The 13,064-nt window shown below is 39.2% G+C and overlaps 1 protein-coding gene across 1 annotated transcript in view; it reads right to left on the bottom strand.

Annotated features, from left to right (window-relative positions):
- Positions 1–9,788, bottom strand: part of MACROD2 (mono-ADP ribosylhydrolase 2) — an 18,771-nt gene extending 8,983 nt beyond the window's left edge. Inside the window, exons 1-2 of the mRNA XM_015827121.1 lie at positions 9,709–9,788; positions 6,197–6,313 (exon numbers count right to left, since the gene is read on the bottom strand). Of these exons, the coding sequence (XP_015682607.1) occupies positions 6,197–6,313; positions 9,709–9,754 (163 nt within the window). The 5' untranslated portion in view covers positions 9,755–9,788. The remainder of the gene's footprint in view (positions 1–6,196; positions 6,314–9,708) is intronic.
- Positions 9,789–13,064: the final 3,276 nt, after the last annotated feature.

The following is a 13,064-nucleotide window of genomic DNA, read 5'->3' as shown; positions in this document are numbered from 1 at the left end:
CTATAGAGTGCAAGTAGAAGCCATATTGAATGGATGCATGCTTAGCCCCCTTATCTGAAAAATTAGGTTCCTGATACTGAAAAAAATGTTATTCATGGAAAAAAACACCTGTGTGGAACAACACTCCCAAATAGTTCCATTCCTAAGGGACTCAAGTTCTACAATTTGAAAATTCAAGCATTTCAAAAAGGTAGAGGCTCCATCCTGCAATTAATTTGTTCTTCATAATTTTCAACCCATGGCTCAATCCCAGTCTTAACTCATATCCACCAGTGCTACTTCAGACAGTTTTTCCAGGGAAATTACGCCATCAGTGTGCATATTGCTCATCTTCATATGAACGTATTATCTTAAACCTGTTAATCTAGGATACGAGGAGTCCTTGGTGCTCTCTGAGCTTGCTTGTTTTCTTGCAGACGTTTCATTACCCTAACTAACATTATCAGTGCTAGTGATCTAGGATACATTTTCCCACTATTAAATGACAACAGTGATCTCACAATGCCCCCAAAGACTGAGGGTTCTAAATTTCGCTCCCAAAGCTGTATTATACAACAAAATCCAAAAGGGGGAAGAGAGAAAAAGAGATAGTTGATATCCAGAGTATGCTTTACCAGCATATATTCTTTCTGAAAAACAAGATAGTCACTAATCCTGCCAATCACTGGGTTGAGACACCCAGGTTAATTGTTCCATCTTTTCCTTCCTGATTTAATCAGAATATTTTTTGCATTAAAATTTCTTTTACTTTTGATCAACTTCCTTGAGGGTGAGAACGGTAACATCATACAGTTCTGAAAAGTTAAGGAAAGCATTCAGAAGGCATGTGTGAAGTAGAGTGGCCAGAAGAAAGACAGAGCAATGGTTACATTCTGAGCAAGATTAGAACAAAAGAAATGAAAGAGTTGTAAAGGAGCAAACTACAGCTAAAGGACTGGGTGCTATCCTATGATGTATATGATAACAATCGTTCTAAAGCTAAATTGATTTGAAAGTAGTCATTGTCTAAATTGGAGACATCAGAATACCGCACCCATTTCTCATGTAATGACTTCCTTAACTTAAGTGACCATTCACAAATACAACAGTAATAAAAACTTCATTTTCCAAACAACCAATGCATTTATGATCAAATTTCAGACACCTAACAACACACATTGGAATAAGAGTAATGGTACCATGATGTTAGAACTTTACAGGTAGTCCCTGATTTACAACCATAATGGAGCCTCCCCATTAAAGCAGCAAGTCATGATGGTCAAAAAGCAGATAATCATATCACCGACCTGATTTTATGCCTTTTTGCGGTGACCATTAAGCAAATCACCATGCTCATTAAGTGAATCCATACTCATTAAGTGAATGCCATAGTCCAGGGGCTCCCAACCGGTGGTGTTCGCACCTCCTGGGGGTGTGAGACAATATTCCAGGGGGTGCAAAAACCTGGGTTTAGAAGTTTCAAAATTATAGTGTATATACATAATTCGTTATTTTAAACTTTTGTAAGGGGTGCGAGAATATATCAGAAGTGTTCTAGGGGTGTGGGGTATAGAAAAGGTTGGAAGCCACTGCCATACTCATTAAGCAAACCCATGGTTTGCTATCAGATGTTTTTCCTAAAGACCTGAAATAAATGCACGCTTTTGGCAAAAACATAGTAAATCACAGTCATGTAATCATGAGACACTGCAAACAGCTGTAAATCTAGGCTGGCTGCCAAGAACCTGAAATGCAGTCACATAATGTGGGGGGGAGAGAATGTGGCCATCAGAAGCAGGTCGTAAGTATGTTTTGGAGGGTCCATCTTAACTTTAAACGGTCACTAAACAACTAGTCATAAGAACTACCTGTAACTGAATGGAATGAAAATGCCAGGGATCTTTGCAGCATCTCTTTTTCACATGTTCACTTAGTGACCATTTTGCTTAATGATCTAATTGACAGAACAGAACAAGGAGTGAGTGTATATACACCAATCTGAGCTCCATTATGGGGGGGGGGGAGAACCGATGTTGTCAATTTGATAAAACACAGTAGGTTTTCTGGAAAAGAAAACTGATACAATCAGAGTGGGATGCATGCCATTTATGTAAAACACATTGAGATTTAGAAGCCTGAGCATCGCATAAAGCACTTGGATGGAGACTCTGTTGCTGACTATGTTCATACATACAACACTTTAAGCCATAAATAGTAGTTTATCAATCACATTCACTATTAGCATATTGAATGAACTAGGCCATCACATTAAGCCATAATAGTTTGCTTTGGTTTGGTTTACAACCCTGAACACAGCTTCATGATATTTGGTCTGACCTCTGAGTTCAACATTTGAAGGGCAAAAACTACACAGCTCTCAACTTAAACAATGTCCACATATTGCACAGGAAAATAGGAACAAAGCTGTCTGCCTCTATGACCTACAAATATCACTGTTCATTTACTGTTGGCAGTAACTGTCACATCTTCACCACAACCGTGCACAAAGAAAACCGCTCAAAGCAAGGTTTGTACATTCCAGGATTAAAAGGATGAGTAAAAATGCTGATAGTTCAGAGAAAGCTAAGATGACAGAAGTTGGATTTAAGCTAGAACCTAGCTGTTTAAAATCTGGACAAAGAGATCTAGTATCAAGGGAAGTACACAAATATTAAAAACATCTGACAACAATTTTTGGAGTAAAAACAGTATTAAAATGGGGGGGGGGGAGAGAGAGAGAGAGAGAGAGAGAGAGAGAGAGAGAGGGAGGGAGGTGTCTTCTCAACTGAATTAAAGACTTGATGTTTTGAGAAGCACCTGTCAGGAAGGAATAGGAAGTCTTCATATAATTACTCTGTTTTACATGTACATTGTAAACATGTAGACTTGTAAATGTCTATGGAGATTCTCAGTCATCCAGGTCATAATTGTCTCAAAGGTGCTTTTTCTAAAGGCAACTGGACTGCTTTTTCCTTGAGGAAGAAAAAGACGACGTTTCGCTTCTCATCCAAGAAACTTCATCAGTTGTGACTGGATGGTGGGGGGGAAGACTTTTACTACATCTTTTCATATAAGGAAACTGTAGCATGTCAAGTAGCCCTGAATTCCAGAACTGAAAAACAGCAATTAGCAAATTTATCTGTGTTGTTTAGCTGGATTCACATATTAAAATAAGCCATAGTATAGCTTGTTTAGTTTTGATTTAAGTATGATATGTAAATCCATAGATGGCGTAGCATTGTGTGCAAATCAAGCCAGTATGGACTGTTAAACTACATTTTACAACATGACTTAGTATGGTTAGTATTGCATCTTTACCCTTTTCTTTGGCCTCTGGTCCTCTCCAACTTCTATTGGTGGCCACAGAGTATTAGTAGCAATAATTAAGTACTGTTGCTAGGTTACTGCCATATCAACATTAGATCATCATGAGAAGCCAAAAAAGGAGATTACTATATTCACTAGAAAAAACACCAAACTGTTTAAAGAGAACCCTTTCTTCCAGCCTTATTTTTACTCTGCCCAAATACTACTGAAATTGCAGAAGCCACTAGAGTCAATAATTATGATCAGCTAACCAGAATTCAAAAAGTAATGAGGCATTTGTCCTGAAGAGGCTAAAAAGAATAAGAAAGGACATCCTATATTTAAATATCAATGATAGCTTTAGCATTATTCTCTCTATTTAGTAAAATAATGACAAAATCCCCTAAATCTCCTTGGTTCTATTTCCTATTCATTGTTGGTTGTCATGCTGTAAGATACTAGTTTGATAAGACCATTTACACCAAATATACTTTTTATGTTTGCAGGGTCGAGGCATTAAGTGGACACACATTGTGTGAACAAGCTTCTTTTATTGATCTCTTCTCACAACCAGCAACCAGCAAAAGGCGCACAGGCCTTTTATAGTGTCCAAAACCCGGACAGTGTCAGCCAATAAAAATACGGCTGGGTTTTTTGCGCCTTTTGGTTTGCCTGGGACCATTTGCAACATTTCTGAGCCTGCTGAATGCTTCAGCAGGCTCAGGACACAACAACACTAATGTGACATTTCCACAGGATGGAGCAATAATTCAGCTTTTGAATAATTATCACTTCTTTTCCACTCTGATCTTAAACATTTGATTGCAATTCCTGTCAATACTTAATGAAATTTAAATATCTGTAGCTCAGGGTTGAAGTGAGGGGTCCTTGGTGCTTTTGGAGTTTGCTTATTTTCTTGCAGATGTTTCATTACCCAAATTAGATAACATGATGTTACATGATATTACCTAGTTTGGGCAAGAAAACAAGCAAGCTCAGAGAGCAAGAAGGACCCCAAAAAGTAATCTCTGCTGGAAAAAAAATTAGCAGTAAAATGGTAGCTATTTTAATTTCCTAAACAGGAATTTCTTCACTAAATTTTTTAATGTGAGCATCTTCTATTTTATGTATTATTTATTAAATTTATACGCCAGTCCTCTCACTCTGTACAGCGACTCTGGGCAGCTAGTAATACTCATTACAGTGATGCAGTATGGTAAACTGCTTCTATTCTATTGCCAAGAATACAACAAGGATGTGTCCATCTGGTGACCAGGCTTGAACATGACTCAGAGGACTTGTTTAGCTGTAATGTAGCCTTCTCCGGCAAGTATTAACCTCAGTTTCCCTAATGAGAACTGCTTGTCCTGAGTATCTGTGCAATTCCTATATAAATAATACAGCAAAAACAAAACTGATGCTTCTCTATCTAGAGTAATCTTCTTTAGTTATAATTTCCTGGAATGCAAGATTGATATCAAAACTGCAAGTCCTTGAATGCACTAAAACTGCAGATCCAAACATGGGTGCATAGACATCTTGCTTGCTAAGCCTCATCTCTCTTCATTGTTTTATGGCTTGCCAAGCATCATCACAGTCACAATGTTTTCAGTATGGACTGTAACCCATAAGATAGCAAACTCCTGTACTGTCACGGTTAAAATCAAAATAAAACAAATTGATCATAAATACTACAGTAAGCTAGATATTGAGTCATTTGCAACCTTGGCTTTGTTGCTATTTCTTATAGCTATTTTACTCTAGGCTATTTTTAAAAGTTTTTGATCTCTAACTCAAGTGTAAAAACAAGAGTTGGATTTGATTTTTTAAAAATGTACTATATATAGTATAATTACTATATTATATCCCCACCCAAAAATTATATACACCATCCAAACTGAGACTCTAGGGAGATTATAGAACATTACAAAATGTAAATAATATTACTCAAAACCCTGAGAAGATGGACCCCAATGACAATCAGGGCAATATGATGCCATGTGTGTTTTGCACTCAATTGCCCTTTTAGAGTTGCATAAACAAGGATTTATGATTAAGAGGCAAGAAGGTGAATCAATGTACTAGCTCTAATAAAAGTTAGCATTTGCAAGAACAAGCAGTAGCAAATGTTCAAATATACTCCTATCCCGATATAAATGCAAGGCATGTGTTGTTTTACTGGTTATTCATTGAAACCACTTCATAAACTTAGTTTCATTTCATAGCTGCCAATATTTGGTTGCAATTACAGTTAGTCATAGTTATTCACACCTCTGTCCACCAGCTGCCAGCCTATCAACCTTATATTTTAAATAAAAAACACAATGCAAAGCAAAGCACTAGCAGCATTATTTTTATTTCCAGGAATGCTACCATGCTTCAAATAGATATAAAATGCCTTCTTAGAAAATAAATAGATCGGTGAAAAAAAATTAGCTTTGTTGCTTTGGTTGGAAATATGACACTGTCCAGAAAGTACACAAAGGGTAACAAAGGTAGTATGGAGTAGAGATGGAAGTAATGGTAAGAGTCATTTTGGTAAATTGGATATATCCTTCACAGCAGTTATTTTGAAACTTATCAAAGTTTCATAGCACTTGTTTTGTAAGAGCACCGACAAAATTCCCCAAATTCCAGAAGTGCTCAATAGCTGAAAAAGATTGGGGATCCCTAGACTTCAGTAAATTGTTAAGTAACAAAACCTATTTCATCTGTTTAAGGTAAGCAGTTCTATCATGTACAACTTCACAAGACAGCTTTTATCACTCTGGTGCCCTCAAAATGTGTTGGGTTACAATTTCTTCTACCAGCAGCTGCGAATTATGAGATGCTTGATCCAATACACTTAGAAGCCAGTACATTGGATATTTAAAAGCATAAGTACAGATACAAATTTAATAAGATGACTTACCATCACTTTGGGCTTTGTTTTTCATTTCTTCCTTCCATGTTGGAATATCTTTCAAGGGTACATAATCCCGTAAATATTCCTTACGTCTCTCTTCCAATGTCATCTTCAGTAAACGTTCTATCGGAAAGCACATGAATATGTTTTAGCAAAATTATGAAGCGGATTCCTTTGTAACATGAATTAGTTATGGGGTTCTAATATAAGTATATGATGAATGTATGTAGACTAAGATCAGATATCAAGGAGGTTCAATTAATTTCTTTACTCATCCTAATTACTGAGGCTTGGAGTGAACCAAAACTTCAACAAAATGTGATTTCAGGTGCTCAATAAGTTGTGTTAAACAAGTCTAAGTACTTAAAGCCTAAATCCATCAGAGACAGTTTAGGGATGAGAGCAACATTTAATTGTTAAGATTGCATTTATTCTGTTTTTATATTCCGTTTGCTATTTTATACTTCAGTTGGTAGGCCACTGTTTGAATTTAGCAGATTGAATTAGTTTATATGTTATTCTTCTACAGCAGATATTAACTCAATTTTAAATTATATAAATGATTCTGAGCCCATTTAAACATGATTTAGCACAGATTTCAGTAATCTTCACTTCTCGCTTGCAATGCTACCAAGAGATAATTCTTGATATTATGGTTAACAAATCCCACAACCTATTATATTGTTACAACTTGAAACAGTTTTTGAAATTATTTTATGAAGAGTTACCTTGTAATTTAGAACTTTTCTTCCATTGGCATTAGGCATTTAAATATTTGCTTAAGAAATAGCATACAGTACATACATTAGTAACTCCCACCACTGTATCAAAGTGATTAAATACATGTGTAGCACTTATGGAATTGATAAAATACAAAAGCTAATTTGAGTCATCAGCGACATTCATCTACCTGGAAGTAGCCATGGAAGCATGAATACTGTGTATCTGTACAGGCAATCCCATTTCTAGCACTAATAAACTGTTTTTTAAAGCAATCCTACAAGAAGCTCTTGCATTCACGATTAGATTTTCTTCAAGGCTGCAAGATAATTTTATCACACTAGAAACACATAAAATACAAAAACTGTTGTGGCTTGAAAGAGATTGTTTAATCTGAAAAGATTTATTTAATGCAAGTAACTAGTAATAATTAGTAATTTGGATAATACTTTATGTATGCACATTTCAATTTAATCTATAATTATAAACATTCTTACCTAGAGTTTAATGTATACACTTTTATATTCTTGTCTCTTGTAACAATGTTTAGACATCAACCAAATTTTTACTAAGTGATACATTTCACACAGCATTCCTTAGGATTATTATGTGGAAAAAATTATTTCCCTTCCACCTCAGCAAATTATTGAAAATATACTTATCTGTGATGAAGTTAGAGGTTTCAACTTTAGCAGTACAGAATGTGTTTTAAAAGAAACTGAGGCAGTTTTAACAGCACCAGTGACAAACTACAAAAGGATTTTTTTTTACATTTCAGAGTGCAAGGATCCAGTTTCTGTTAGAAGTAATCCAAACAGAAATCCATATTACAGTTCAATCAATATAAATTCTGTAAAGCTGTTATACCAGTTTACATTACACAGTTCAAACAGCCTAATCTAAATCTACAGATAAAGGCATGATAAATCGTCAATCCAGAACAGATACTGTTTGTAAAACATGTCAATAGTTGGGGTTTTTTTTTCTCTTTATGGATAGATGGACATTTGAACTTTATATATCAATCATTTTATTCTTCCTGGCATCTGATATTACTGTATGTATGCAGCATAAGAATTTGCAATGTAGATTTCATATGTCAAACTCACACCAAAACTTACAAACCCAGTTTGGTTTTTTATCATTAGTACAAGAGTTTAAAATACAATAAGTCAAAATTCTGTCTTTCTGAATGAACACAATTACATTGTATCAAATTTAATTGTTATTTAATTCCCTATATGGTCTCAATTTTATGATGTTCTATTAAATTACCAACTGTAAAAGTCCAATTTCCTTATCTAAAATTTAAAGCTACATTCCATACTATGGAAGGAAACTTTCACTTGCAAAGTACAAGTATCCTTTATTTTCCTCCCTATTCCCTATCTGCAGAAACAGATTTGATGGGCAGGTTGGGTGGGGGAAAATGGATTTACAAGGAGTAGCTCTATGATTGACAAATGGTCCCAGATGGATATATATCAGCAAATGTATCAACATTTTATTTATATGTCAAATTTAGAGACTGTCCATCTCACAGAGTGACTCCAGCTTAATGAAAGAATGTTTGTTAAATATTTTATTTTAAAAAGATAATTACCACCTCACCATTAGAAGGTCTGGTATTTTATCAAGTAAAGCAATCCATCCTCACAACTTTAGAATGACTGGGTAAAGTTGATCCAATAGATGTTTTCAACAACTGTCACACAATACACAAACAATGGTTATGTTTGTTTGTTTGGTTTTTTGCAAATACTTTCTTCCAAAGGGCCCCAAGATCCAGGCTTTGCAGTCCTGTCACCTTTTTGCAACCCCCTCACAATAGGTAGCTCCCCGAGCGAGGCAAGTTGAAATTCATTCAGCCAGCAACTATCAAAACACTTCCATTCCAAGTATTTTGAAACAGAAAGAATCACAGGCAGCAGAGAGAGAAACCTCACTTTCGGTTCCAAAGTGGCACTCCAACTCTCACACCAAACTCCGAGATAGTGTCAGCACCCAATTTGCAACCAGAACTCAGTGAAAGTAGATCCCACGTTTTATAAGCTTTGCTTGCTCTCTGTTATGCATAGGGGGAATAAGAGAAACGACAGTAATGACCCAGCAGAAAATAACTTTTACAGAGGGATAATCCCTACCCAAGAAAGAAACAAAAGATTCATCAGGCGGTGAGACGAACTAAGAGGAAGATTATTACCAACTCTGAAATAGAACGGACTTCACCAAAACTAGGCAAAAAGGAAGACCATCGCCACCCCTGTTGCTTTGATCAGCTCCTATCAGGGGACATCCTGGACGCCGTCTAGGTAAGGCTGACCCGAGAACCCTCGCCAAGGTCGAAGCACCTGAGTGGCAAAGAGAGGCCTGGGCCCTTTAGGATTACCCGAAGCTGCCCTTGCCCCTATCTTGGGGTGCCCTGACCAGGCTTGCTGCGAGGGCTGTGCAGAGAAGGCGCCGTCCCACCACCCACCTACTCCCCCCCACTGAAGGCGGACTCCGGGTCCGGAGAAGGAAGGGAGCCCTCCTCCAGCGGAGAGAAGGAAGCGGCCAGCTAAGTCGGGAGGAGAAGCGCTGCAAGCAAGGGGAGGAGCGCGGCTGTCCTGCCAAGGTAACACGGCGGAGGCGAGAGGAAGGCAACGTCGCTCAGGTGAGAGCAGGCGGCGGCATCATCTTTCGCCCGCACGCCTGGCGAAAGGAAACCAGAGTCGGAGAGGCGGCGCTGGGGGACGCCCCTGCAACGCTCCGCTCGCCCGAGGAGCCCCGGGCGCTTTTCAGGTGAAGGAGGTCAGTACCTTTCTCCTCCCGCCAGAGCTTTTTCCGCTTGTTCCCGGGGTACATGGTGCTGTGGCTAGCGGCGGCTTTGAGCTGCAGGTTCCCCAGGCTCACGGGCGAGGAAGAAGCACGCTGACCCGGCTGGGCGACGGCACCGACGGGGTGGCGTTGGCGGCGGCGGCGGCGGCGGCGGTGTCGGCAGCTGTTTGCACCTCTGCCTCCTCCTTCCCACTCCCCTCTCCTTCCAGCGCGCGTCAACTGGGTCACGCCTCGTTCTAACCCGACAGACACCCCCGCAATGCCCGCCTCCTTGCCCGCCGCCCGTTGGCCTGGCGAGACGCCGTTCAGCGACGCGCCCCGCCCCCTGCGCTCTCGGGCTAACGGCGGCTGGGAGGAGGGGGGGAGGCTTTTTTTTTTTAAAGGGGCAGGCGCGTCAAATCGAGGAGGAAGCGCGCGCTCGGGCGGACAGAAGCTCGGCGCTCGGGACCGAACACAAAGAAAACAAAAACGGCGCGAGCGGCGACGGCGGAAGCTCGCGCCCGGGTTTGTGGAGAAGAAACGGCGGGTTTCTTGAGGGCTTTTGTCACCTTGAGGTGCCTCGTGGGTGGCAGCCGTCTCCTTTTGGGCACGCTTGCTCCGGTCTGAGTTTCAGCTGTGTTCAGTACCGCTTGCTGTAAACCGGCGTGTGCCTGCAATTAATGGGAGGGAGGCGACAGACCCACCGAATGCTGTGGGATTTTCCTCCGTGCTAAACTGCTTGGGTTGCATTTTCGTGGCAGTTTATCTGGTGGGAGTAAGCCTCACTGATGAATCGAGCTTCTTTCTGAGTGGGTATAGGGGTGGTTCTGTAACTTCTGAATAAATGCGGTTTGTGCTTTGCGTATTTTTATCGCCTGCACTCAGCGTTTTGAGACTGTTCTTCCTCGTTTACATGCATAAAACCTTGCCATTAAGCTAAGAATAAGAACATTAAGCAATGCAATAATGCCACTGGCAATAGCATTCATAAGTAAAATAATGGGCACAGCCCATTTGGACTAAAGCAGTGTTTGCTGTTTTGGTACAGCCTTCTCCTAACCCTCCAAATATAGTGAACGTATGACCAAACGCAAAGTAATGCAAAACGTTGTGTTTTGAATCTTAAGCCAGGCCCTTTTAGAAATTTACCAACAATCTTGCTTTGCCAAGTTGTTCAGCACACTTGGCCACAGACTGAAGATTCTGCCCTCTTCTGCTAAGCCAGTGTTTCTCAACCTTGACAATTTTAAGGCATGTGGACTTCAACTCCCAGAATTCCACAGCCAGCATTGCTGGCTGTGGAATTCTGGGAGTTGAAGTCCACATGCCTTAAAATTGTCAAGGTTGAGAAACAATGTGCTAAGCTGTCTTTCATGAATCTTTTACAGGTAGTGCTCAACTTACAACAGTTCAGTCAGTGACTATTCAAAGTTACAATGGCACTGAAGACTGGAGGCTAGAACATATAAAGAACGGTTGTGGGAATTGGGTATGTCTAATTTAATGAAGAGAAGGACTAGAGGGGACATAATAGCCGTGTTCCAATATCTCAGGGGTTGCCACAAAGAAGAGCCCAAGCTATTCTCCAAAGCACCTGAAGGCAGGACAAGAAGCAACGGATGGAAACTAACCAAGGAGAGAAGCAACCTAGAACTAAGGACAAATTTCCTGACAGTCAGGACAAATAATCTGTGGAGCAACCTGACTCCAAAAGTTATGAATGCTTCAACAGTGGAAGTTTTTAAGACGAGACTGGACAACCATTTGACTGAAATGATATAGGCCGGGTTTCCTGCCTGAGCAGGGGATTGGACTAGAAGACCTCCAAGGTCCCTTCCAACTCTGTTATTCTGTTGAAAAAAGTGATTTATGACACTTTTCCTGAAAAGAAATGAAAGAAATACTAACATTAACTTGAACAAATGACTCAGGAGTAGAAATCTATATGAACGTTGGATTTAAATGATATTTGATTGTTCAAGTTAATTTTCTGCAGTTGTGTCCATGGATATTTTGTATAGGCAACCTGTGATACTCCATATATTGTTGAGGTTTAGTATTAAGTAGTGCAAGGAAATATGTCTCAAAAAGAAGAGAGACCAGAGGTTGTACTTTAGCTACCTCCTTGGTGCCACAGATTGCCAAGTGAAGAATGACTGAGGTAATAAATATTGGTTATCATGAAGTAGGCAGCCTGTATAACTACAGATAAAAAATATAAATTTCTGAAAGCTTCACAGATCTGTTTTTTAAAAATCCCTAACCCCCACCCTCCAAAAGTGAGTATAGACTTGGAGGCAATTTTACTGAGCTAAACATTTATAATTTATCTCATTTTTCGCTGTGTAAAACATTCTATAAGTATAGTATTGACTTTTTCAAAGAACCAAAATTAGATATTTCTGTAACGTATGATTTATTCAGAAAGCTATCAGTTGAACACTGACAGCACTCCAAGGCAGGAGAAGCAAAGGATAAATGAGGTAGCAAGCTAGAAAGCAGGAAAGTGTGAGTTCAAATCCTGACTTAGCCATCAAAGTCAGCTGGGTGACTTTGGGCCAGTCATCCTCTCTCAGCCCAAACCACCTCGCAGGATTTTTGTGGGGAAAAGAGGAGGAGGAATGTGTGTTGGACACGTTCTCTGCCTTGAGTTATTTGTAAAAGTAATAAAAGGCAGGATACAAATGAATAAATAACATTAGGATCTATAGAAGATACCTGGGCTGATTTGCAGTAGATCTGACTCCATATATTTTAGCAGCAGCAGGGAAAAAAAGAAACCCTCTCCCTAAATTAGACTATTAAAATCAAGAAGCAAGGGACATGGGGGATATGTAGAAAAAGAATATTTACTCATATTCTAATTTTTATACACAAATTAATTCTTCAACTGACTGGCTTTTGCAGTTTCTCTATTTTGCTAATAATATACTTATTGGGCTGCAAATTGCCCAAAGACACATTTTCCTGAATAGTATACCTTGAATCACACTGAATTTAAACATGTTCATTTATTCTATTTGAACACTGCCCAGCTTCATACCAGTTCTGAATAGCTCACATACATTATATTATCTTAAATAAACTATATTTAACAAAATGTCTGGGAATCAATTCAATTTCTATACTCAGTGGAACTTATTCTCAGGTAAAGTCTTAGAATGTTCTAGAATCCATGTTGTGCTTCAGGAAATTCATGTGATCTAACCTGGTAGAAAGGTGGCAGAGCTAAGAATTCTGAACACAGAAAATCATCTTGAGCAGGCATGTCAAACTCACGACATCACGTGACATCGTGCGACATATCATGACTTTTTCCCCATTGCCGGCAATGGGGTGGGCGCAGTTTTGGCGTGAC

The sequence above is a fragment of the Protobothrops mucrosquamatus genome, unplaced genomic scaffold (genome assembly GCF_001527695.2).
Source record: "Protobothrops mucrosquamatus isolate PMUCROS unplaced genomic scaffold, P.Mucros_1.0 scaffold3514, whole genome shotgun sequence".
NCBI lineage: Eukaryota > Metazoa > Chordata > Lepidosauria > Squamata > Viperidae > Protobothrops > Protobothrops mucrosquamatus.
The sequence above is the reverse complement of the archived record's forward strand: the minus strand, read 5'-3'. Positions and strand labels throughout refer to the sequence as shown.